This window comes from Gopherus evgoodei, chromosome 4 (assembly GCF_007399415.2).
Source record: "Gopherus evgoodei ecotype Sinaloan lineage chromosome 4, rGopEvg1_v1.p, whole genome shotgun sequence".
NCBI classification, from domain to species: domain Eukaryota; kingdom Metazoa; phylum Chordata; order Testudines; family Testudinidae; genus Gopherus; species Gopherus evgoodei.
In genome coordinates this window covers 143,376,773-143,403,519 of record NC_044325.1, presented here as the reverse complement: position 1 = coordinate 143,403,519, position 26,747 = coordinate 143,376,773, and the positions used below count along the sequence as shown (strand labels likewise).

The 26,747-nt window shown below is 41.0% G+C and overlaps 1 protein-coding gene across 5 annotated transcripts in view; it reads right to left on the bottom strand.

The window, feature by feature from the left end:
- Positions 1 to 26,747, bottom strand: part of SRGAP2 (SLIT-ROBO Rho GTPase activating protein 2) — a 255,349-nt gene that overhangs the window by 33,299 nt on the left and 195,303 nt on the right. For 4 of the 5 annotated variants that reach the window (XM_030561620.1, XM_030561623.1, XM_030561619.1 and 1 more), the window contains 7 exons: positions 24,778 to 25,002; positions 21,892 to 21,993; positions 19,260 to 19,457; positions 11,291 to 11,375; positions 8,242 to 8,269; positions 6,297 to 6,327; positions 1,986 to 2,046 (listed from right to left, as the gene is read on the bottom strand). In XM_030561620.1, the coding sequence (XP_030417480.1) occupies positions 1,986 to 2,046; positions 6,297 to 6,327; positions 8,242 to 8,269; positions 11,291 to 11,375; positions 19,260 to 19,457; positions 21,892 to 21,993; positions 24,778 to 25,002 (730 nt within the window). The remainder of the gene's footprint in view (positions 1 to 1,985; positions 2,047 to 6,296; positions 6,328 to 8,241; positions 8,270 to 11,290; positions 11,376 to 19,259; positions 19,458 to 21,891; positions 21,994 to 24,777; positions 25,003 to 26,747) is intronic. The other variant, XM_030561621.1, reaches the window with a different exon arrangement.

Here is a 26,747-nt window from a genome sequence, read left to right as displayed (position 1 = left end):
TACGCTTAAAAAAAACTTAAAAAAAAAATTTTTTATAATTTCAACAGATATCAAAGATATTCTGCCCAGCCTAGGCACAATCAGGGTGGGATCCCATCCACCTAGAACATTACAACCATGCCAATAAGCAGGACAGGCCAAATTCTCACACTCTTTGGAAAATCTCCTGCAGAAATCTAAGAATACAACAAGGGATAAAGGAGAACTCCTCTTCCACACCAGGAAAAAAGTGAAAAGTATTTACTTCCCTCCCTCACTGGAAGGAAGTACCACAAAGTACTCTTCAAAGCTTAAACTCATATACAACCTATATATTGAATCATTTTGCTAATATACAACCAATATGTTGAAGCCACTCCTTGGGAAGAGGACAGCAACTTTTTATTGTTTAACAGCAACATTAGAAAATAGTTACAACAAGAAGTGAACAATTTATTCAATTGAAATTACAGAATATACCTACTACTAATGTGACTTGATATTTGGGACTCTAGGGGAGTTTTCAGGATATTCCAGCAGATCAGTTAAGTATTATAAAATCATTAAAACTAATAGGGGCAAGTAACGGATGGAATCCAATGGATTCCTATAAAATCTCTTTGTTGGAACATTAAATATGAGCAGCAAACATTTAAAACCAACATCCTAACTTCTAAAATATTCCAGCACAAGGAAATGGTTCAATCCTCTGGACGGGAGCAGGAAGTTTGACTTTTGCAAAGCTCTATGTACATTTATGGCACTGAATATATAACTAATAAGCTCTTTCGGATCATCTGTGGCCAGCTCTTTTGTTCATAAATTATGGTACTATTTTAATCCCCAGGCAATGACATTCTTGTGTTATATGGCCCTTAATTATTCCTGGTATGATCAGCACACATCACATTGCACAGTGAAAATAAATATATACCGAAATGCAGCAAATCAGGAATGAAAATGGAATCAATCCACTATCTACAGGGAAATCTTTATTCAAAAGCAACAATTCAGATTTAAGAGGTAATAACCATGTTACAGAACTGAACTTTAATGGGTCAAGCCATTAATTTCTTTATAATTCTCCTCCGACATGGATATGTACGAGAAGAACACGTGTCTAATCCCAAATTGTGCTTTCTTTAGCATATTATTTTATTTAGTACTCCAAGAGGGAAAAAGTGGGGAGAAGCTACACAATAGTTTCCAACGTGCATGAAAACAAGAGGAAAGTACAACTGAACCTATTCTCTGGCTCTGTGTATTGGTTAGATGAAAACAAATCCCATCACTATACAAGCTTATTGACTAGCAGTTCTTCTCCATGCTATTATTAAACATTTAATAAAAAAACACACAACTCAGAATAAAATGTATGGAAGATGTGTATCTTAAAATGCTACATTTATCCTTTATCCAAGCAAATAAATCTGCACCTCAGCTCCCCTGAAGGGTCACTTGAATATTGTGGGAAAGGAGAATAGCTCAGAACTCCAGGCAGGGGAGAGTTGTAAGTAGGAAAGAGAGATATTGGTGGGGACAAGGGGAAGGAGAGGTTACATGACCAGAAAGGAGATAAAGACACAGGAGCAACTTGAACACAAAAGCATTCCCCACCTCAAGTACCTGCAGCAGCCAATCTGTCTCCCTTTGCTTAGGACAGACAAAAATGCAACGCTACGGACTCTTCCGAGTGAAGAGTGGTGAGTTCTTAGTAGTGCCTGCCGTAGGATTCTAACACACATGTTCTGCACTAGGCTACTCTAAACATGCACAAGAGACGCCGCAGACTGAAGCAGCCATGTGATTCACTTAAATTAGAGATGAATGTACTCAGGTTATGAAATTTGGATGTGAACTTTCCTAGAGTTCAGGGTCAGGATCCAAATCTAGGTTTTCTGATTCCTCGTTATGAGTTTAAACACCCTCAAAAAAAAAAGTTCTGCCTGCCTTATTCTGTTAAGGGGCATTTGAAAAAATGATTACTTTGTTATCGGTAAACTTACCGTGTCTGCTAATGAATCGTATGCAGCTCTCCACCACGAGGGGAATGGCTTGGCTGGAGTCCTGAGCAACCAAGGGAGAAAATTAAAACAAATAGTCAAGCACAAGGTTGACTTAAAAATAAAAAAACAACTCTGAAATCCACAAGCAAAACTTCATGGAGCAATACACCTTCTGCCAGGGATTGGGAACAGAGCTGTCCACAGGGCCCAAAGCAGTCTCTGAAAGAGGTACTATTTGGTTTGTGAATTATCCCAGAGACATAACACTGCCTTTCGCAGAGATGGTAACTGCCATCCCAAGCTATACAGGAATAAATATATCTATGTGCAATGAAAAAGCACCAAGTCAAAACCAAGGATCACCAATTCTGCTCTGGACTCAGTGGAGAAGACCGTTATTGGGGTGCATTAACATCTTTAAGGCACAGCTCCATGCAATGCCTCTGGAAGCAGCAATGTTATAGCACCAATGGTGTCATATGAGCTACCTGTGGCTGGCCAGCTTTGCCAAGGCCACTCTTTAAGAAGGCCAGTTGGTGTTGCTCTAATGACTAACTCTGCACAACACCTATGCTCAACTGGTGCACAAGGTGCCAGAGAAGGAACATGAGAGAAAACCTACTATGCCCTCCCTTCTTCTCATGCAGCGCATGACCACACAAAGTTGTGGCCCTCTGGATGAGGTCTCTCCATAGTCAGCCCTCATGGCTCCATATTTGTACATTTTTCAGATTGATTTCCCTTATCCCAAACATGACAAATTTTGGTTTTGCAGAACAAGCGCCTGACTTTTTATTACAAAAACATTTTTTACGTCATATGCTCACTGACCTTTGGGCTAAGCACTGAGTACTGTAAAAATATCAGTTCACAATGACAGCATGGAGTGCAGGCTGTTCTTTGGGCCAGGGCCAGAACACAGTAAATGACACTTTCTAGCTTGCCAATTTCCACCATAAGCAATTCAGTGATGAAGTTGTGTAATAGGTGAACAGTTCAATGCACTTTTCTAGACCCTGTCTTCAGAGCATCACGAAATACTTTGCAAACAATTAGATTTCAACAATATCTGAGATAGTGTACTACTGTTCCTATTTTAGAAAAGAGTCAACTAAGGCACAGAGGTTAAGTTACTTAATTCAATATATGTATTTTTAAAGGTTTAATGGATTTCCTTTTAGTGAGCTGTAAAATTCCTTTAATTCATAGATTCCAATGCCGGAAGGGACTACCGTGATCATCTAGTCTGACCTCCTGTATAACCCAGGCCAGGGAACTTCCCCAAAGTAATTCCCAGAGCAGATCTTTTAGAAAAACATCCAATGTAATTTTGCAATTAACAATTTTCCCTCTTCATTATCTTGATTGCACTAGCTTTCTGCAAGCCATATAAGATGACACACTTTGTAATACAACAGTGCTTTGAAACACTATGGAAACCTGCAGCTTACTTGGCAAATGACAAAGTTTACTAATAATCATTCAAATAGCACCACAGATTTACTCAGCTCATTTCAGAGAGAGGCACCAAATGAACTTTACAGAGAAACACACATTCTCTGTCCTCAAAGAGATAATTTCAGATGTGCAATTTAAATTGGTAGGTCACACTCAAAAGAACTATTAGAGCCACACACAAGGGATTTCATGTGGATTATTTGAGGCACAGGTTTTAGGTTTTCAAGTCACAGGGTATATATAGTATGTCATCTCCAATGAAGTACAGAATACATTGTGAGCCCTCAAACACTACTGTGAATGGCTATCAATAATCAGACATGCAGCTATTTCACTTTCTGTTGAAAAAGAGTGTTACCAGTGTGTAAACAAAGCAACAATCTCCACAACAGATAACTTCACGGTATTCAAAAGATTTAGCTCTGCATAGGAGAGCCTGCAAACATGAAATGCAAATTCTCTACACGTGCAGCTAGAGAATAAAGATTCAGATTTTCACTCAATTTATATAGCTTTTATTCACTACAGATATTTCTACCAACTCTCCCCTACTCTCCAGCATCCAAAAATAACTAAGACTATACCTTTCATCTAGCTGCAGCACAGCAGCCTACATACTAAATTATGATAAAGCCAAAAATCTTGAGATGTGACATGGAAAGTGGGTTTTCAAAAAATCAGCATACTGGATTTTAAACATAGGTTATAATCATTGCTCAAAATATAGCAAGGGACATATCTTGCCTATAATTTCCTAAATAGGAAAGAAAAATGTAAAATACAGTCTGCCTCTCCCTCAAACTACCAACATACTAACAAGACACGCATGGTGCTGGCTATCGTGCTACATACAATGCCTTCTAACAGCAACTGCGACCTACGTTCTGGCTAACGAAAAGTGTCAGCAGACAGACAGATTCTGTAAACTATTGCTCAAGAATGAAAAAGGTACCAGAGGAGCAGATGAAATGATGTTTCAAGTCAAATCTGGTCTCTATTGGATGTGAAAAAATTTTTCCAGCTCCTTCCTATCCCAGGATAACATGATCTAGTTCCCTTATTATTAAAATGTCATAGTTTAAAAGGCAATAAGTCATCCATTATGGACAGAAAAGAAAGAAAGCATCCTTAGAATTCCTTGGAGTCCCTTTTATTATGAAAGGTATGGCCAGCGTACAGTTACAACTTTATTTAATAGAAATGTGAATTAAAAAGAGAACAAATAGTACAAATATATGTCAGCAGGAAACCATGGACTATGAACCTTAGTGCGGCAGTTATGCTCATCATTTATGTAGGCTGCTAGTGGGTAATGATGTCACAGACAAGCAGGTCTGATTGTTCCACCCACAGAAGACAGTGATACAAGCACAAGCACACACATACCTGTCATGGGTAAAGATAAACTGAAGTAAGATAAATATATTACCCTATTCCAGGGGTCCCCAACACAGTGCCCGCGAGTGCCATGGCACCCACAGGGACATCTAAATGCGCCCGCACCCTGACCAGCGGTGGAGCATCCGCCGAAATGCGGTCGAATTTCAGCGGCATTTTGGTGGTGACACATCTCGATGACGACGCTTGTCGGTGGAAACCAGTGTCATCAAGAGGCGTCTCCGAATTTCTGAGGCATTTCGGCAGCGACGCCTCTCAATGACGCCACTTGCTGCCAACAAGCGACGTCATCGAGAGGCATGGCCGCTGAAATTCGGCGGCATATTGGCAGATGCTCCACCGTCGCCACGGTCCTTCATCTGGCGCCTGTCAAACAAAAAAGGTTGGGGACCACTGCCCTATCCTGTCACAAGTTAACAGATTGAAAGTATACTCTTCAACAAGAGTATCTCTCTCACGAACCATATAACTAACCTATCTATTGTTCTTCAGGAAGACTACTATAGGACAGAGTTTAACAATGCCACATGATGAGTAGGAAGATGGTAACATGGCTCAAGAAGCAGCTGAGAGTCAGGCAGCTTGAGTTCTATTCCAAGCTTTTCCAGACACTGTGTGGCAAGGGGGAAAAATCACTTATGGTCTGTGACTCAGTTTCCCCATATGTAAAATGGGGATAATACTATCCTGTGTCACACAACTTATTAATGTTTGCCAAATGCTTTGAGCCCTCTGATGGTAGGCTTTATAGAAGGGCAAGTACTATTATAACTAAGTTATTGAGCTGATTCAGTATCAGCCTGTAACCAAAAATGTTCAGTAATTGGGAATGCCTGAGCTCCAAGTCAGAGTCATAGAACCGTAGAATATCAGGGTCGAAAGGGACCTCAGGAGGTCATCCAGTCCAATCCCCAGACAGCTTTTGCCCCAGATCCCTAAATGGCCCCCTCAAGGATTGAACTCAACCCTATGTTTAGCAGGCAACTGCTCAAACCACTGCTCCCCCAAATATCATCCTTCCAATATCATTATTGTTGGCTTAGTATGGACAACCCACTCAACACTGTACAAAACACAAAAAGATCAGTCCTGATTTCCAAGTTGCCATTACTTTAATGGAAGATGCATGTCAAAAACTGACAGATGGCTTTGAATATCTCAACCAATGCCTGCCCAGAAGTTACAGCCTCAGAATACAGGACTGCATCAAACTTGTATGGCCTTCTGGACACCAGATCTTTCTCAAAATACCAGAAAACATAAAAATGAAGTTTGTTATTGCCCAAAAAGGTGACTGCGAAAGGTTTATGGAAGATTCAGGTTTTTACCGTTTCAGTTCTTGCATTCCCAAGCACTCAAAAAGAACATACAAAAAAGTTCTATGCAAGAGACAGAAACAAAAATAACCCCCATCCCCACACACAGAGTTGCATGCTTCAATGAGTTCTTTATTACCTGCTTCCTTATAGTAGAGCTGCGTCTGCCACTGATCAGAAGCCCAGAACGGACCATCGGTGGAAGATGGAGAGGAAAGAACACAGGCAAATGTCAAAGTGACCACTGACAATCAAAATACTTGTTTGTATGATATTTCAAAAACTCATTAGTCTTGGTGGGGAAAGGAGCCAGATACGGGAAATAATTTCAATGATCTACACTCTGTCAGTTCACAGGAACTTTGGAAAGCCTAAGTGATTTAACATAAAAGCACTGTAATCCTGAAACTGGAACAGGGGAGCCTATTGCCTTGACACAAGCCTGTACTTAACCTCTTCCTTCCAACCATATGGAAATCCAGCATTTAAACCCCTTCACTCTAAATCAAGTTCGTTATAGTTTTCAGAGAGCACCTGTCCAAAGTAGGTCCATTGTACTGGATGATTTAAAGCAGGGATTCTCAAACTGGGGGGTTGGGACCCTGCAGGGGGTTGCAAGGTTATTGCAAGGGGAGTCGCAAGCTGTCAGCCTCCACCCCAAACCCCGCTTTGCCTCCAGCATTTAGAATGGTGTTAAATATATTAAAAAGTGTTTTTAATTTATCGGGGGGGGGGGGGGGTCCGCACTCAGCGGTTTGCTATGTGAAAGGGGTCACCAGCACAAAAGTTTGAGAACCACTGATTTAAAGCCACAGGGAGAGGGGAGAACAAAGTACATTGGTTTCCCTCTCTGCTGTTAATATAAGCATATTAATGCATTCTTTGTGATAAAAAAAATAAAAAATGGACACCAAGTTAACCATTTCCAAACAACAAGATCACAATTACAAATGGCTTCATAATTATTGTTTATGCAGGCGGATATTAGTGCCTGATCTGAAGAAGGTCTGAGCCTGCTCTGCTAAAAGTCCTTTATCTTATTTCTGGGGTTCAGAAATTCTTAGTTTTCTGTAAAACTGAATCATGGGAGATAAGGATAGAAAAAGTCTAATGGATCATTCACCCTGCCAGGACAGTTGACTGCTGAATTCTCAGTATGTCAATTTTATTGTGTTTAAGAATCACAACTGTAGCATTCATTTTGCAGAAATTATTTTTAAAGAATGAGCTGTAATGAGAGCAAGCAAGTAAGCAGATTTCATGAGCCGTCACAGGCAGTGAGGTATCTTTTAGACTATTGGTGAAAATGATTCTGATATTTAAAGTTGTTTTACAGTGAATAATATTTTATTATTACAGATGTCAGACTCTAATTAGGACATGTCAGCTCTGCTTTACTGTGAAGAATGGGGAAAATGGAGTAATGATTTCAGATCTGCAGTAATCACCCTCACTTTAAGAAGCCAGCACACTGCACAATCCCTGTGGCCAACACAGCCCCCCAAAACAAATTCAGAGACACAGAACTATATTACATTTCACAAAAAGCCCCGCCACCCCTTGCAATGAGAGGCTGAGTTTCACATATTTGGTGACTTCTACAGCACCATGATTGATACTTGGCCTCAGTTACAGCAAAATATTTATTCTTCATTGCCTCTCTCTGTGCTGCAATCCAATTCCATGTCAAGCCAGATGAGGTCAACAGGGCAAAGAGAAGAAAACGCCTCTATGACCATTCTCTTCCCCCCCACCCTCCTATGAAGCAATCACAAGCACTTCAAGATGCTGCTTGGCTTCTTGTCCCCCATACATGAATAAATCCTGAAGAGTCCAGGGCCCCATTTAGGTTAGAAAAATGAGGTATGTTTAGCAATGTGGTGTTAGTGAAGTCAGATTTAATTTAATAGCTAGAGCAGATAAAGGCAATGGTGCTTCAAGATGTGTTGCTTAACAGGAAATTTGCAAACCCCGTCTCATCTTCCTAATCTACACAGGTCCGGAGTTGGTGACTGACTCCTTTTGTCAGCTGTCTTTTTGGACGAGGCTCTCTTTTAAACAATGTTTATTTGAGACACACCTACCTGGCAAGGGAGCAATCAGTCCTTTGACCTGTTAGGGAGACAGAAAAAAGAAATATAAAGGCTTGCACCAGGGAACAGAAATGGGCAAACGCTTTTGATGGACATGCAGACCTTAACTTGGAAGTGGGGGAGGGGGGATCACGGGGAAGGGAGAACAGCAGCTTTAAGAAGTGACAATGGGGCTGCTTCCCCCAAGAACTGCTGCTATGAAGATCATGCAAGCCCATCCCCGTTGGCAAGGCTCCTCCGTGGCTGACCAGGAAATACAGAAAGCAGCTTCAGCTGCCTGAGGACACTCTCTCTGGAAAGCATTGTATCTGAAAATGGTTCCTGTGCACTCTAATTGTTGACTTCCACTGCCAAAAAGACTAGCCTTTTCAACCTCTCCCTCCTCCTCCTTCCCAAGGGAGCTGGGGGGGAGGGTATAAGAGTTTATACTTTATGAAGCCACTTAGAAAGATTGAAAACATTCTCTGACTTTTTAGCCCACAGGCTTGACGTGCTAGCATTTAGCTATTTCAGGAGGCAGAGCTTTAATGATATTTTCCGCAATCATATTTGCAAAATTGTTCCATTAACTTTCATTCTGTTTGCAATTTGGGGACCAAGCTACCATGGCTGCTGCTGAGACAGGCAGCATTTTAAAATAGCACAGTAAGGAAAAAAGGAGACAATATTTGGCAAGCACCTTTTATAACCTAACATTCCAGGCCAGATCCTCAGGTGGCATAAATCAACATCACAGCTATGCTGATTTACACCAGCTAATGATTTGGCTCTCCTTTCCCCTCCAGAGTTTAATGCCTCCCTGATCCTGGACAGAAGAGACTGAACAAAAAGGGCTGATTGTTGATTGCTGAGAATCAATAGAACACTTTGTGAGGAGCCACTTTTCCCTCCCTGCGTAAAAGCTCATTTAACCAAAATGGTACATAATTTATAAAAATGTTATTCAGAACTAGAGTTCCTAACCATCTGTCCCACTGCCATCATGGAATATTCATATGTATAAATTACACGGCTGTGGCAACATCAAGGGCTCTTACATTACAGTGACAAATGTAGACGGTCAGAGACATAATTACTTGTCGAAAGGAAGACCTGCTGGTATTTTTATTACCAGAACCCGTCATCTTTAGATTAAGGTAATTTGCAAGAGGAGTGATAAAATGTAACCTAAAAGAAAAACACAAAAAAAATAGAAACATACTCCCCAGTGTCTGGAGAGATACAGCTGCGCATTGCATTTCAGTGGGCAAAATTTCCTAGAGAGAGACTGATGCAATGTGTGAAAGGGTTTAGTATACCCATTCCTAGTTAAGTGACATTTTATAAATGGAGCTGGATACTGAGCACCCAACTCTGTTCATCCCATTGATTTCCTTGCTTTGGATAGGAGGCATAATGCACCTCAGTTTCCTTTGATCTCACATATAACAGCAGGGTTTTTGTGTGCGTGTGGTTTTTTTTTTGTTTTTTGTTTTTTAAAGTGGCTCTTGCTCACTCTGTCTGACATGCACCAGATCCCTTCACAAGCTCAGCTCCAAAGAAGTTCGAGCATAGCAAAGCAACCACAAACAGCAGGGGCCTCTAAATCTAGAGAGATACAACCAACGCATTAAACATTCTTCTTGCTCCTGCCTTCTGCCCCTCAGCTTGAGATCAGTTCAAGGGGCAGGCAGGTTAAGAAGAAAGAGGTCATGGTATGCAGAGGTCAGCTATGAACCAGGAATGTGATTAGTCACAGGGGCAGGTTGGGTGTCATTTGGAGATGCTTAGAGACAGAGGAAAAATGCTCTAAGGAAACAGCATTTCTGATTCCCCTTCCCAGGACAATCCCAGGGAATCTCAATATCCTTTCCTCACTTCCTACAGGTTTGGTCTGATTAACATGAAGCTTTTTTTTTTTTTTGGGGGGGGGGGGGAGAGGAGGGGGCAGGGGAGGAGAGGAGAGAGAGAAAGAACATTTTTATCCTGAAAGCAAACATTTTACAACCTGCGCACTGTTTAAATTCTCATCCAGAAGACAACTTGCGCACTATAAACTTTGCGGCCTTCAATTCAGATACCTAGCAAAGAGGAGCAGGCCCTGCAATCATGTAAACATAAGGTTCTATGAGTCAGACTAGATCAGGGGTCGGCAACATTTCAAAAGTGCTGTGCCGAGTCTTCATTTATTCACTCTAATTTAAGGTTTCGCATACCAGTAATACATTTTAATGTTTTTAGAAGGTCTCTTTCTCTAAGTCTGTAATATATAACTAAACTATTGTTGTATGTAAAGTAAATAAGGTTTTTAAAATGTTTAAAATTAATTTAAAATGCAGAGCCCCCTGGACCGGTGGCCAGGCCCAGGCAGTGAGAGTGCCACTGAAAATCAGCTTGCGTGCCACCTTCGGCACATGTGCCGTAGTTGCCTACCCCTGGACTAGACATTGAGACTGCCAATCCATCCTCTCTGCAAATGCTGGTGGGGGAGGTTTGTATGCAGACACGGATGCATTGTTTGAAGTGTGTGTTTGGCCAGCAGTGGTGGGAACATTCAATCTTGACTGCTGCTTTGTACCAAGTAAATGCAGGGGCAACACATGCTGTCTGCTCTGAAATTTCTATTTCCACAAATAAACGTCATGTTCTGCATTAGCCTGGTTTGGATTGAACCTACAGAAGTGAAAAGCAGCTCATCTACCATGCAAACAAACCTTTCTACCACCCTAATGAGGCAATGCTTCTAAGATCAGGAGTCAGCAGTAAATCACAAGATTTACCTCTATTCAGATTATTAACAGAGGGGGGCCCTGAGTGGGCACATGCTTCATTTAAACAAACAGATGAGGCACATTAGTACCTCATTAAGTATTTGTATTTGCCTTTCACAATTACTCAAGCACTCATAGTGCTGCACCGAGCAAGCTGGAAAAATAAATTCATAAAACATGAATATGTCCACTTAGCATTGGTAATCTAGGACAGTTACACTCAGTCAGCTGACTAATTTAATAACTACAGACGACTGTCTAATGTAGTGACAAGCGGGTCCCAGACTTACTTTCTCCCAGAGTCTTCTGGAGAAGGTCATGCTTGGCCTGGAGCTTAGTGATCAGGTTCCTGCCTTCCAGGTACTCCTTCATTTTCTGTTGGGGTGAATGAGAAAAGCAAGACCATCAAGGGGTGTTTATTTCTCAGTTGACAACCTTTGGTCTGCTGGACTCTGCATATGGTTGTGAACTATAGTTACTGAACTCTATAGCGAGAAGGATGAAATACATCTACAGACGTATATTGGAGTCTCAGCCCATACCCTAGCAAGCTGCCATCTCATTTCTCTTGCCCCAGTCTAGATATGGACTGACTCGCAGCTGAATGCTTGGCATGTCTGAGACATCTAAGTGGCAGTCTTACACTCTGCTCTCCAGACAGAGAGAGAGACAGAAATGCACTTTCATCATGTCACCGACAACTGAATGAACAATCTGTTTTAACAAACTAAAAGGCTGCTACTGTGCTTATTCTCTCACTTAACCTCTCACCCCACTTTACTCGGCAGATACTGCATCTGCCTCTATTCTGGACACACAATAAGGAAAGGAAAAAACCCAACAAAGATGACATTTGCTCTGCTCATCTCAAGCTAAAATATCACAGACTATACCCTATTTGTTTCTCTTGAGATGGATAGGTTTTTCAGCTCTTCAGAAGAGATTTATAAACTGTTTCACCACTTATTCTGGAGGACAATACATTTTTCTTCATTGCTAACGTGCTGCAAGTGTACAGAGTGCTGTATAGAAAATCAGTGTCAAGTTTACAGTTGGAAGAGGTTAAGCATTTATAATCTTTTGCTCAAATATTAGTGATGAATACAACTTTGTCATATAATACACTACAACATTTCAAAAATGGAACCAATAGAAAGCGAGCTCAAGGGAAGACAATATCCTATGATACATTATTCCAACTCTTGTCCGCATCTTACCTCCTTTCTATCCACTGTCTTTCACTCTAGCTTTGTAGTGTCAAATTTAGACTAAGCTCCTTGAAATACAAATGGTGTATTAAAGTGCTATTTTACTCTGTTGGTCTTGTGTGGGTCTTAACAATCACGGAACAGGATACGTAGACAGTATCAAGGGAAAATAAACTATTTAGGAGCCCAGAAGCACCAAGTTGTGGGACCGCTGACTGTTAGTTTCTAGAGACAAGTCAGTCACAAAGAAGATTGGCATTTGGGTTTTAATTAGTGGCCGAAAATCAGGATGTTGCTCCTGAGTCTGAACAACCGGAGTAGGAATTTCATCAAAATTAAGTCTCTTGGGAGATTCGCAGCATTTATGGCTTTGTTGTGGGCTGGTACAGCAACAGCTTTGGTCTTAGATGAAAGCAGGAAGCAGCGAAGTGAGTGGAAAAATAAATTAAAAATTAAAGATAATCAAACATTTCAGAACCTTCAAAAGAACCTTGTACCAAAGTTTAGTGCTGACTGGATATTTCCTCCCAGAATCTGTCCAAATCTATTCCGAGCATAGGCTGCTTCTTGCATTCTAATCATTTAAGTTAAAAAAAAAAAAAAGAATCACATCCATCTATTCAGATCTAGACAATTTCACTCAAGTTTTGACAGACAACCAGGTTGCAACTTCATCCCTGCATACCTCATGCAAAACGCCCAAATGATATTGCATTTCATGCTCCAGGAAGTTGGGATGGGAGATAAGTCTGATTCTGAAAGGTGTCACGCTCCCTCAACTCTGACAGAAGTCAAGGAGAGCTGAATAGGCGCAAAATATTGCAAGATGTGGCCAATAATGGGTAAATCAAAAGTTTAAAGATTCATAAATAAACCTGTTTCCCCAGAGACCTAAGCTTCTTTCTGAAGTATAGACAAAGACAGACTATTTCATTCTTGCTTTACTTCTGCATTCACTATCTCCTGGCACCTTCTGACATTATAATGAACACCCAAGAGAAAAACTGGATTTTCGTTGTTATTCAGGCCAAAACCCAAATGCAGGTGTTTTCCTTTGTCCAGTGTATAGTTTATTGGTTTTATTTTTATATTATTAGTTATTGTTGTGAGATGGGGAGTGGGGAGTTGAGTCAGAGGCTTTTTACACTTCAACTTACAGCAAGGAAACAAGCTGTATATTTGAAAAAATTGAGTAAACTCAAAAATTTCCATCAGGATTACTAGTTTGCTTCCCCCTCCCCTTACCCCATAGTTTAAAAAACACTGTATGTTTTGTTCTGCGAAGAGATACCAGATTAGCAGCCCTACATACTGAACTATTATTTTTCCATGGACCAAGTACACAAAGGACAACAGCAAGTCAACGTTTGCTCACACTGGCCTGTGAAGATACCACTCCCCTCAGGGAGGGACCACCTCTAGGTGTAAGGGCCATTCAGTCTCCATGACCCCTTCGCTTCTTGGTCTCTTGGCTTAGAGAACCAACAAGAGGGCTAATCCATTGTGTGGGGTGTTAGCATGTCCACTGGGAGCTGAAATGAAAGAACCCAAGAGCTACAGATTTTAAACTACCACCATTGTGGATGAGAGCAGAATCAGTGGCATAGCTGTGATATGTTCTTCCCCACTACCAATCCACTGAGCCATCCGTTCCCCTACAGCTGAAGTGACAATTCTATTCCTTCTAGTTAGGCAGAACATTGGAAGTGTGTACAAATTTTTTGACATATGGAACACAAAAGAAAAACCAACAAATCAAATACACATTTTAATTCCATAATATAAAACTAAAGCGTGTAATGAAGTTTCATCTTTGTTCTTGTGACAAAATGCTTCAGTTACTGTCTCATGGTTTATGAACCACCTTGATGGAATTGCATTACTGTATTTCTTGGCTGCATCTCTTTGCATATTGACGAAGAATATAAAAGGATGCCATTTGTAGGGAGGTACAGATAGTATTAAAGAATCACCGACTTCTAATGGCAAAATTGATAAATATCCTCAGACACAATTCTGCTTTAACACGCAATTTTTGCCTCTTTATCCTATTTATTATTCAGCTATGGATATTAAATACTGATATGGATAGGCCACACGGACAGTTATTTGCATGAAAATAGGATCTGTGTTTCTCTGAAATTCTACCTGGTCTTCTGCTTATTCCTTACTTAACACCAGGCTCTTAAACATCTGTTATCAGCATTCTTCATACCAGCTAATTATATTACCCAACACATTATATCATTAAATCAGCAGTACAAGTTCATGACTTCCTAGTAGACAAACACTGTTTGCATGAGAGTATCCCCAGTTACCAAACACACCCACCACACAGAACACTGTGGTCAAAGGGAATGAGAGACTCCTGAAAATCAACAATATAAAGCCCTCTGTAATGAATGGATTTTAAAAAATCTCCCATGAGACATCAGCAGATCTTGAAAAAAAAAAAAAGACTTTTAAAATAATGAGAAATTGAAGATTAAAATGAAGATTCAGACTGTCTGTAAAGTCAGTGCACCTCACTGAGATGCGGAAGAACAAGATGCCAAAGCATTACTGGGCTAGGTTGCGCAGTGATTAGAGAAACCTTTTGTTGCAGGACTGGTCATAGGTCAATGGTTTACTTCCTGCTGTCAGTCAAGGTCCCATTAAAACAAATAACCATTTGATAATGAGATACAAGATTGCCCTCCTGGATCCCATTTGACCACGAATCCTTGCTCCTGAGGAACTGCATACAGACACTCAGACTTTAAGGTCAGAAGGGACCTATGTACATATGCCACACATCTGCAATACAGAAATGTATGAAATGAGAGGAGAAAGGTGTACTTCCTTTACATTGGTCTGTTCTGTGCCTTAAAACAGCTATGTATTTTGGTTCTCCCTCTCCTCTAACAGTACTGCATCCACTATGGCTTTGTCCTAGTTCTCATTGCTGACCACACCCATTCTCGTAATAGACCCATAACCTATGGCTGAGTTACTGAAGTCCTCGAATGATGATTTAAAGACTTCAGGTTACAAAGAATCCACCATTTACACTAGCTTAAACCTCAGATGACCTGTGCACCATGCTGCGGAAAAGGCAGACAGGTCACAATCTGAAAGAACAGCTTTAAAAATCGCCATACTATCTAAGGCATGCAATCAAAGCAGAGCTGAAGGTGCCCTGCACTTGATAGATATTTCTGTAAAACCCAGGGTGCTCCATATGCGACACTGGAGATGCCATCTCATGAAGGAAACAAAAAACTTTTCTCCTGGCCAGTTGAGGTCATTAAAGTAACTTATGAGTAAAGGAGGTGGGGTTTAGCTCCAGCCTCCTGGCTAAAATTCCCCCCTGCAGTATGACACACACACACTCATCACTATTTAGGATAGGAAGTGATGACTGTCACATACTATCTTAAATTTGTGTGGTGCCACTCTGAACTGCCTTGTTTTATTTCAGAAGTGGCCGCATTTCAGAGGTATGGAAAGAGATTCCTGTATATAGAGCTTATCAAACACTTAGGGTTCCAGAGAAATACATTATGCGTTTCTGACATTTTTTCTGGTCTCTGAGGCTGTGAAGTGTCTCTGTGAGTTACATTAGGAACACTATGCCCAGTGCAGAGTTCTCCTATTGCTGCTACAAAGAAAACAATGGTTCCTACAGACTACTGGTATTTCATATCCTCTTCACACTACACTAAATCCAACCTTCCACAGCCTGCCAACTTCCAGGAGCACACAAATAAAAAGGATGTTCATTTAAAATCAAACCTGCAAGTTTTTCTTGATGAATTATGAAGATCCAACAGCATTCTGTTTCAAACAGTAAAAACAAACACAAAAGTATGTGTGAACTCCACATGATTTAATTTCTGGCCTGGATTTAATCTAAGTACAATCAGACGCAAGAGGACAAAGAAAGATAGCAGTCATAATACAATTTCTGTATTGCAAAGACCTCAGAAAGGAGGGTCTGTTAACTAGTGACCGTGTGCACATTGCAATGGCTGTCTTCCCCACATCCATGCACCTTTAATACCCTCCCTCACCCTGAGCCTGTTTAAATTTTTCCAGCAGGTGGAATGCATAATAGAGCAAAGTGTAAACTAGAGTACATCTTCCTGCTTTGCTACCAAGGCAGACAGTTATGTTTTCGAGACTACATGGAAATAGTTTCTGTCACATGTCCCATATCCTTGGCTCCATCTCAAATCTGGGCAGAGCAGCTATTTTTTTTTTTTTTTAAAACAACATCAACATGGATGCATCAGCACAATTAGCGGTGTTCCCAGAATGCAATGGGTAAATCAGATCATCACATCACTGTGCTAATGGCAGTGATTAAAAGAGAAAGTGTACATTGAGAGCAGCAGCAAGACATTTCTGTAAAATTAAGTATCGATGAAATTAGAAATACTTACTCATGTCATGAGTTTTGTCAAGTTTTATTAATTCATTTTTGTAAAGCACTTTGAAGAGAGCAAGCACTGTAGTGTTGCTTACTATTATTTTTAAAACTATTATAATTAACTACAAAGCCAAAATTAATCCCCATTTTACAGATGGGAAAACTGAGTCATCCTCCTTCCTTCCTATCCTTCGCAGATTATTAAATGTAACTTGTTTTCTGAACACAATCCCTCTTGCATATTGTACTTACCACCACAGTATATGAATGCTGAAAAGTTCAAAAGCAAACAGCATGGTATGTAAATATTGATTTGGAACAGAGGATTATGTTGATACTTATTGAAGTTGTTTCTTGTTATCTTCCAGTGAGCATTGTGCATGCGTGTACATGCGCGCGTGTACACATGGTGCATGCGTGTGTGTGCGCGCGCGTGTGTGTATATGCATCACATTTGATCTGCAATACAGAAGTATATGAAATGAGAGGAGATAAGTGTCTTTCCTTTACACGGGTCTGTTCTGTACGTTAGAAGGTCTGTGTATTTTGGCTGTCCTAACAATACTGCATTTACCATGGCTTTGTCCTAGTTCTCTTTAATGCTCATCAGCTCATTTCTATGCATGAGGAAACAACCAATCTTTACAGATTCAAAGTCTGGAATTCTTAAGGTTATCTATAAAAGTCTGTCCAATAAAAAAAATCAATAAAGTATCTGCTTTGACAGTTTACAGGGTCCTTCATACATCAGCCTCATTCAGTTCCCAGTTATTTTATCATGGTTGCATATGACATGATAAATAGCACCTTCATTTCTTGGAGACAGCCCTACAATCCTCTGGGACTGGCTGCATGGGAGCAGGATATTAACACTATGAAATGGAAAAGTACTGTGCACAGATAAAAATCACAGTAAACTAACCCTATGAGCACGTGAATATTTACATATACAGCATCCGCTCTCTCTAGAGGGAATACCTGAAATTCAATTTAAGATATCATTTTTCTAGTTCCATAATCACAAGCAGGCTAGTCAAGAGCTTCTTAATTGCATCAATTCACCTGCCCACTTTTTGCTAACTGACAGTTTCACCTTAAAAGAATACTTTTACATTTAATGCATTATTTTTAAGCATTTGGAGTGCTTGTCTAAGGGATGATACGTTTATCGGAGAGTTTACTATTAAACAAGACCTGACAAAAACCATCCTGTCAGCCAATGTAATTTGCACAGAACTTCACAATTTTAATAAGCAACACTATTCTTGTAAGAGGAACAGGAGAGCTTTAAATATAGCAGTAGGCTCTCAAAAGGGGTCAGAGTAATGAATTGTATAGGTTTGGTTTTCATCTACTTTTTGGAAGAATATATTTTCAAAATATTAAATGATGCAGCAGCTCAACTTAAGTGATCACAACTCAGGGAAAAAAATACATGCTGGTCTGAAAGGTAGTAAATCTAGAAGAAACTTGGAATTTTTACTTTGAGTGACTTACATTTTCCCTCAAGACCAAATCTGTGTGTGCACTTGGGTAAATTTCCTTCCCAATTTTAAGCTCTGTCCTTTCAGCTCAACTGTAGGCTGATGAGAGAGACCAGATTTTACCCACTGGCCATACTACAATCCAAATGCTAAATTATATTCAGCAGATAAAAGTACTTGTATGTCTTTTTTAAACAAAAAATCTAATACCAACATTTCATAATTTGTTTTTTTTAACAAATTTGGGGTGGGGGGAGGGATAGCTCAGTGGTTTGAGCATTGGCCTGCTAAACCCAAGGTTGTGTATTCAATCCTTGAGGGGGCCACTTAGGGATCTGGGGCAAAATCAGTACTTGGTCCTGCTAGTGAAGGCAGGGGACTGGACTCGATGACCTTTCAAGGTCCCGTCCAACTCTAGGAGATACGATATCTCCATTAATTTAATTTAATTTTTTTAATTAAAAAAACCCAGCTCTGGCTGCAGCAAGAATAAACCAGGAACACTGATTTTCCCTTCTCATGGATCTACAGCAGATCATTTTTGTCAGAAACAGTGCAAGTTCCTGATTATGATCTAGTGCCCTGATCCTGCAGGTCACCCACTGCACCTATGCAGAGTTGCCTTGACCTCCTGGGCCTCCACTAGGAGCTCTCTATCCTGGACTGCTACTGGACTGGAGCCTATAGTATGATGCCGAGGTTGAGAAAAGAATAAGTGAGCCACAGTGGCATTTTCTACATTAGCCACAAAGCAAATCAAAGTTGTCAGCGTTTACCTACTGGAGGAAAACAAGTATAGCTAAACTCTTTAAGCATGTGTTAATAAAATTTAAAAATTATTAAAATACTGTCCCTTTAAATTCTTTCAAACTAAGACTAACCCAGGGCGCTCTCTGTTCCATTTTAATTTCCTCTGAAGTGTAAACCTGGTAATAAGCAGATCTCCTAGTTTCAGGAAGAGCTATCCAACATTATTAAGAAGTGGATTCAAATGGCTTCCTATAAAAATTAAAATTGTCCCTGGAGATTAAACAGGAAAACTCAAGAGAACAAGAATACAGTCATGGTTGTCTATAAGGGGGCAATGAATGCAGTATCTCAAATGTTCCTGAGAGCTTCTTGTCATTGTGAACACCTTGCAAGTCAAATCCCTTACCGTGAAGTAGAACTGCTCAGTCTCTTGCTGATTGGCCCGTCTCTTGGCAATGCTTGGCTTGCTCATGAACGTTTCAGAGACTGTGGATTTGACAGATTCCATGGAGTTGCTGTACTGGAAGCAGTCAGAGACATCAAAGTCCTCAATAGTGACTATGTCTTGGATAGTCTGCAGTGTAGCTTCCATAGTTTTCTTAACCTGCCTCAGCAAGGACAAAGACGAGTTAAAATAAAAAATATAAAGATGAGAATTAGCAGGTGAAAAACAGGGGATCAGTGTCCCAGAACATTTTATTAATATGACTTCCTTTGAGTCCTATGGGCCGTAACCACAGTACAAGCTCTGCTAATTAACAGAGCACAGTCCACGTAAACAACCAGCTAGCAGCAAAATAAATCTGCATTGCTGTATGCCAGGGGTAGGTAACCTATGGCACAAGTACCAAAGGCAGCACGCGAGCTGATTTTCAGTGGCACTCACACTGCCCAGGCCCTGGTCATTGGTCTGAGGCTCTGCATTTTAATTTAATTTTAAATAAAGCTTCTTAAACATTTTTAAAAAACCTTATTTACTTTACATACAGCAATAGTTTAGTTATATATTATAGACATAGAAAGAGACCTTCTCAAAATGTTAAAATGTATTACTGGCACACGAAACCTTACAATAGAGTGAATAAATGAATACTTGGCACACCACTTCTGAAAGGCTACCAACCTCTGCTGTATGCTGTACAAACCCTGCGGTAAGGAAAGCTTTATTCCAGTGCCCTGGTGCGGGGGAAATAGGGGAATCTGCCCATATAACAAAGAGAAGTGTTGCGGGAAAGGTGGAAGGCTCAGAATCGTTTTATTCATGTCACTAAATCTATTGGGCTTCAAAACAAAAACACACTGCACTAAAGTAAGACCTCCTTGTAATTTGCCAAGTCTTTTACTGAAAGCGTCTTCCTTGCTTGGGGCCTATAAAGGAATCGCACAAACAGGATGATAAATTACAGGGGGGCTGGAGGTATGCACTGGATATTCTGAGGGGTTCCCCATGCAATGCCATCCGTTTACTCCCTTCAGGTTAAAGAAACTGAGAAAGATACTAGACCTTGATGGGATGAATGCTTAGGGTTAGGAGAGGAGGGAAAGAGGCAGCACAGAAGAGGGGAAGCGCCTCACTGTGCCAATATGATCCAAAGGCTGACTTCCCTCTATCTCCATCTCCTTTTCAAAAGAGATTAACTTGATCTTCAAAAAACCACTGTTCGTTTCTCCCCTGCCTTGCACTTTGCACAGTCATTTACATCTCTGCACAGTGAACGAACAGACATTAGGCAGTGAAGGTGTAGGTGCCAAATGTGTAGCCATCCAACTTGGCAAGAGCCAAATTGCTATTTACAACAGGTACCAAAACCTGCCCTTCTACACAGGCACAAACAATTTAACCAATTCACCACAAACACCCCACTGTAAAGACTGAAAGAATCTCACTCTACCTCCAGTTTTTTCATACAAACCCATTTCCCATCTGCTGGCATTTAAGTGTCTGTCTGAAATAGCAGATAATGGAAGGAGAAAAGGTATACTTCACTTAGAGAATCTGATAGCGACTTATTGATCACAAGCACTGAACCCTAAATCAGCTTAATTCCTGTCCGCCCCGCGCCATCTATGCCCAAATGAAACAGGACATGGACTTGAATATCAGAAAGTAATACCTCATTATAGTTTCTAGTTTTTTAAGTAACTGAACATAGATATTTCAAGTACCATCATTTTTTTCCTTATTAAGAGTATAGTATCAATATTACACACAAAAACCTAATAACTGCCATGTAAGCGATTTATTCTCTAGTATCTTATTGTTTAGATTGCAATCTTAAAATATAAATTAAAAAACCACTAATGCATAGGTACATAGGATGTGCAATCTTATTTGTCTTTTTTTAATCTAGACACTAGCTTTTAACACATTTGTGAAGACTTCTGTGGCCAGACAAGTAAACAAGAGATTGAGACTTCAAAAAACAACAACAGCAACAAATGCTTCTGGTATTTGTAGAAAAGAAATAAGACATTCTCCAGTATAGACTAGCATCTCATTTGTTTCACATGGGAGAAATACTCCAGTACCTGCCAGCAAATATTAGTAAAACTAGGCTGAATACAAAGGAACATGTTGAATAGTAGCTGTAAGGGATACATTTGTAGTATAGGTTTGTTTTATAAACCATGAGAAGAAAGAACTGTATTAAACCAGAGTCTATTGTTTACATGAGAGCTAAACACTCAAGTGAAACAAAAATTAGGACTTGACTGAGGTTTATTATTTTTTAAACAAGATAGATCATTGATTCGATGCTATTCAGGTGTGGCTTCCTGAGACATGGCCACGCCTAGCAATCCAGATTGGGTAAAAGGATAAACACTGGATTTGTCTTCAAAATTTCTGCCCCATGCAAAGCTGCTGGGAAGGAAAGCCAGGGATACAGACTAAGACACTGAAGCCCTCTGCTGCCCTCCTTCCACATCTTCCTACACAGGTCAGCGCAAACAGGCTTACTGAGATGTGGTACTCCCTTGTCCCTGGGCTGTGAGAAGATTCTAATATTGCAAATGCTGCAAGCGGTTTAGCAGCTCACCTCTTCGTTTTCAATCTTGAGCGTAGATAATCTAGACTGCAGTTGCTGGCATCTCTGCACCAACTCACTCTGGACTGGCTGCTGGGCACACAGTTGTGACACCTGCAAAAAAGAAGCCCCCTTGATAGAGCCACAGTACATTCAATACCCAAGAAAATCATAATTATTGCATTATGGTATTAAACCAACAGTCCAACGAGAGTGATAGTTTTAGTGCTTGAGAAGTCTCTGAATTTAAGCCAAAACAAATCAAAGCTAAGCCCCATGTTTTACTGAGTTATAATCTCCTGCCCCTAAGGTCAAACAAAATAGGAGAAAAAAAAGAGAGAGGCAAGGAAGAATTGAGTAAGAGAAACAAGAGTCACTGTCAATGAGCTAATCCTGAAACATCTGACTTGCACTAGAGACCACAGGCTCAATAGAACTCAGACACTTCAACGGGATCTATGTCAGCTTAAGGCAGGGAAGAATTTGGTCTAACAAGTCAAGTACTTAGTGAAGGGAAAAAGCAGGCTTTTGGCTTGTCCACTTGGGGTATCTAGTATTCCCCATGGCTACAGGAAGGATTATACTTGTTTGCTATGTGACAGCCAGGCAGGCACCTTTTTACATGCTAACCACTGAGATCTCTCAGTACTGGTGAGAATGCTCACGTTTCACAGCCATGCGCTTTGGTAAGAATAAACTGCTGGTATCATGGCAGAAAGCTATAATCAGTTAAGGCTCAAGTTGCCAACCAAGCTCTACACCCACACTCCCCCCTCCCCCATATTATATTATATAAGTAAATTTCATACATACAAGAACCACCCCAACAATCCTAGGAGACCTATACAAACCTTCCTACAGACATAACACATCAAGTCAGCAGGACCACCATCAAGTCTCATGACTAGGGATATCTGGTGGGGGGTGGGGAATGAATATGTGGGACTAGAAACCGAGTTGGCTGGTGGGAGCAGTCCTTTTTACTATCCTAGGGACACTAATCTATGTATGAGTATAGAATAAAAAGACCACTTTCCAACTCATGGTTTTCACATGTTCCCTGCCCTCCATTCCATCACCGAAGAAGAAAGAGACAGCTAGCCTTACACTGTATCTGTATGTCTAGGAACGAAAGAGCTCATTGGCCATCAGGAAACATCTCTCCAGCCTTTCCTCGTGTTCGCTTGGATAATCTAGACATCCAGCCAACTGACCTAAGTAATTACACTGCATGCAAATGCCATTTAGATTTGTTAGCCGGTTTCAGTTTGGTTCCCAAACATAGCTCCCAGACAGAGGCGTAGCGACCGCCCTCCGTACCCTCCGACCGGAGGGGGCTCCGCAAGGAAGGGGGCCTCTAAAAGTGGCAAAAAAAAAAATGTAAGGTATAACTAGGTAAGTGACATTTATTGACGCTATTGCACAATCCATGTCAGTTTTACTGACAAAACCATGACGTCATTATGATACATCATAATGCTATTGGCTACATCAGCTGTCTGTCGGTCAGTTTCAAATTTTAGTTGGACCCATTCAAAGAATGTGTATTTGCGTTCATAATGGCGGTCGGCGGATAAATGTTATTAATTTAGTTGTTTAGTTTTATCATCGTTTCTGCATTGTAAGGGGCCCCGGACATATGTTCGGAGGGGGCCACGTTCTTTGTTGCTACGGCCCTGCTCCCAGATATGCAGACACAATGGATAAAGCTGTCTAGCAATACATTTTCATTGTCAAAATGAAAATCCTTCAACTGTGTTGTGTCACCATAAAATGTGTGAAGCACCACAAACCATTTGTGCTCCAGGACTACACAATCAAATGTCTCAAAACTGCATATTAAATTGATTGTTTTTCTATTTTTCTTCAGGTAGTGGCAGGGCTCTAGGAATCAGTTTAGGTAGCAAAGGTTAATGACTCTGAATACTGGCTTCTTTCTGCAGCAGAAATTTTCTTCTAATTAGCTCCTCTAACAAAAAGGGGCTATATATACGGGTACAATTTTCTTCCACTGGCGTGTTAGCAAGCAAGAGCTCCCCAATCCAGTCTTAGGAATGAGGTGTCAGAGGGGAGAGAAAGTGATCAAGCAGATATTTCAAGTTGATTTTTCTGCCGTCTCTTGTTGCACCCTCCACAAACCTATGCAACTGGAAAGCGCCAGTGATGTGTCTGTGTAAACAGCTGAGGGCAATGTGGCTGAGGAAGCAGAGCTGGGCTCTGTATGGGATGATTAAATCCTTCAGATGTTACTTCAGTCTTCTAATTTGAGAGTCCTTGTCTCAGCAGTCTCCTTGGTATGCTTGATAAATTTTACCAAGCCTGGATAGGCAGAAGATGCATGTATAGGAAGGGAACAATGGTGTTTCTCCATCTTTAGGATCACAGCTATTTAGCTGCTTTCCTCTTCAGTTGGTTTCTTACTCAAAATGAGTTAATTGCAGTCTACAGAAATCCATGCCACGGCTTGTATTTGCCTACTGTGTCCCTTTTCCAAGGCCTTCCCCTCAACTCCCAGGTGGGAATCAAACAGGTGGCCTTTTTGAGGAGGCTGCCATAAGTGCAGTGTATGGATAGCTGAAGAAGCTGCTTATGGAAGTTGCACTGTCCCCATCTCATCCTGCATAGCAGTTTTCCCTCCCACCTATATACAGGACTCCACAGAAAGGTTGCAGTCCTTGTCACTTACCTACTTAGCCAACACTATCCTGTAACAATACAGTCTCAAGGCCATTCTTCCACACTTGACCTCCAGCCCAGTTACCCAGAGTACACGCCCCGGAGCCCCAACCAGCACGGAAGTTTTGTTTTACTACAGATCTAATTCTTTCAATGTAATTCAATGGGATGGGAGATTTCTGTGCAAGTTTACAGAGCTGGAGCAGAGGGAGATAAACTGACCATGTCACCCATGTGAGGCTGAAACTCAAACTTCATGGGAGGGCAGAAGACATTGTTGTACATCTCCATGAGGCGCTGCTTGTCACTGTTGGCATCCAAGTTCTCCACTGCATTCTCGATGGCATCCAGGCCCTCGTGCTTAGACTGTTCCAGGTTCAGCTCCGCAGACAGGAATGTCCTGAGAGCTCTGTTGAGGCTGGCATGGTATCCCAGGTCACAACACTGCTGGAAAAGAGACACCAGGCTATGTGAATAAAAAGGTTTAAACTCAATGGTGCCTGGGTAAGGATAAGTGTAGGAGATAGCAATTCATGGGTACTAAGTGGTACTCTTATGATGGACACTCATCTCACACCCAAAGCAAAGCAGTGCTCTTGACCACCTGTTCTCAGAGATCCCATGATCCATTGTGTAAGAGGAGGGCTGTTAAACACAAGACAGTCAAATTCCAATTCTGGTATTACAAACGGCCTCCCTAACATCCCCCTACAGTTTCAACTGGATACATTAGTCCTCGTTGACAGTCCTAAAATGTGCTGGAGTGTTGCTGTGTGTTGTTAAAAGCCTACCACATTTCACCCAAGAAATGGAGGATTTGATCAGTGGATTCCTATATATCCCTTACCGAGCTCACAGAGGCAATTGGCTGCTACTGGAAGCACTCTGAAATCCTTGGCCAAAGGGCACTCTATGCAAGTATTCTAAACCTACTGAGCACTACTTTTCACATCGATCCTGGAGGAGCGATAAGCTGGTGTCAGTTGAGCATCCAGACAACTGATCAGGACACACATTACAAATACTACTTTCAGGGGCTCATCTTAATAGGCTTTCCACAGAGGCATTCCTAAAAGTACCAGAAAGCCCAGTTTTCATAGATAGAGGATGTCCAAATTTTGCATTTAGCTGCTCAATCAGTACCTGGGCAAATAAGAGGGTATTAACATATCTAAATGCCACCTGGCTCAGAGGACCAATTTGTCGCATTTCTGGCCATCACAGCTTACCTAGGTAACTATGAAACAAAGGCCAAATGACTTCTGCCATGCTGGAAGGGCAAGAGTGCCCCTCAAAATGCATGGCTGGGATGGTTTCATTGCTAGGGTGAGAAAGTGAACAAAAACCTTCAGGTAAAAAGGTCAGAGTCAAGCATTTATTGGATATTACTAACATTAGCATACATCCCTGAAAGCCAGTCAGGCAGCCTCATCTGCACCCAGCTTCCACAGCCAACTCCTAATATTTCATAAGGAAGAGAAGCTCTTTTCATTACTTGATTAGAAAGCCTGAATTTTACAGATATCTAATAAACAGAGCTAGAGAAATGTCCATCTTTCAGGAACTGCAAGTGAGATTAAATATGCAAGGAGACTATCCAAGAAGAAAGAGCCCATCTGCTTGATTGCTATGCTGCTCTGTAAGCAAAATTCATAGCATTTCCTCCTCCTCCCCCATCATTTGGGTCTCATCACTGTCCTATTGTAAGTAAATGCCTTCAAAAAGAGGAAAAAAAAGATACCCAGACCCTGCCCCTCCCCTGCTTTTACAAGACTTCTGCCACAGAATGCTACTACATGCCCACGTACTGTGCCAATGGACTGTAGCAGGTGTGGCGCTCTTGCAAAGGAACAGCAGTCGCTGGCTTGACTGGAGACAGAGAATGAAGGGACATTAAATTCAGTCAGGGAGAACAAAAACCCCAAGAACAAAAACAAAAGCTGCTTGATGGAGAATTTGCACGTGCGGGGACATTCTCTGGTAAAGAGCCATTCAAGCTATTGCTGCTCCGCAGGCACATTAAAATTCCATGTCCCATGCAGCAAAATTTGAGAGAAGTCAGATTCGGTTGGACCAACAACCCAGTGAGGAGGATCTGCTCAGACTGTTTACAGAGACTGATGCTCATTTTGCTTAAAATGTAGGTCAATCTACCACAGAGCCTAGACACACTAACAAGTTCATCTCCAGTG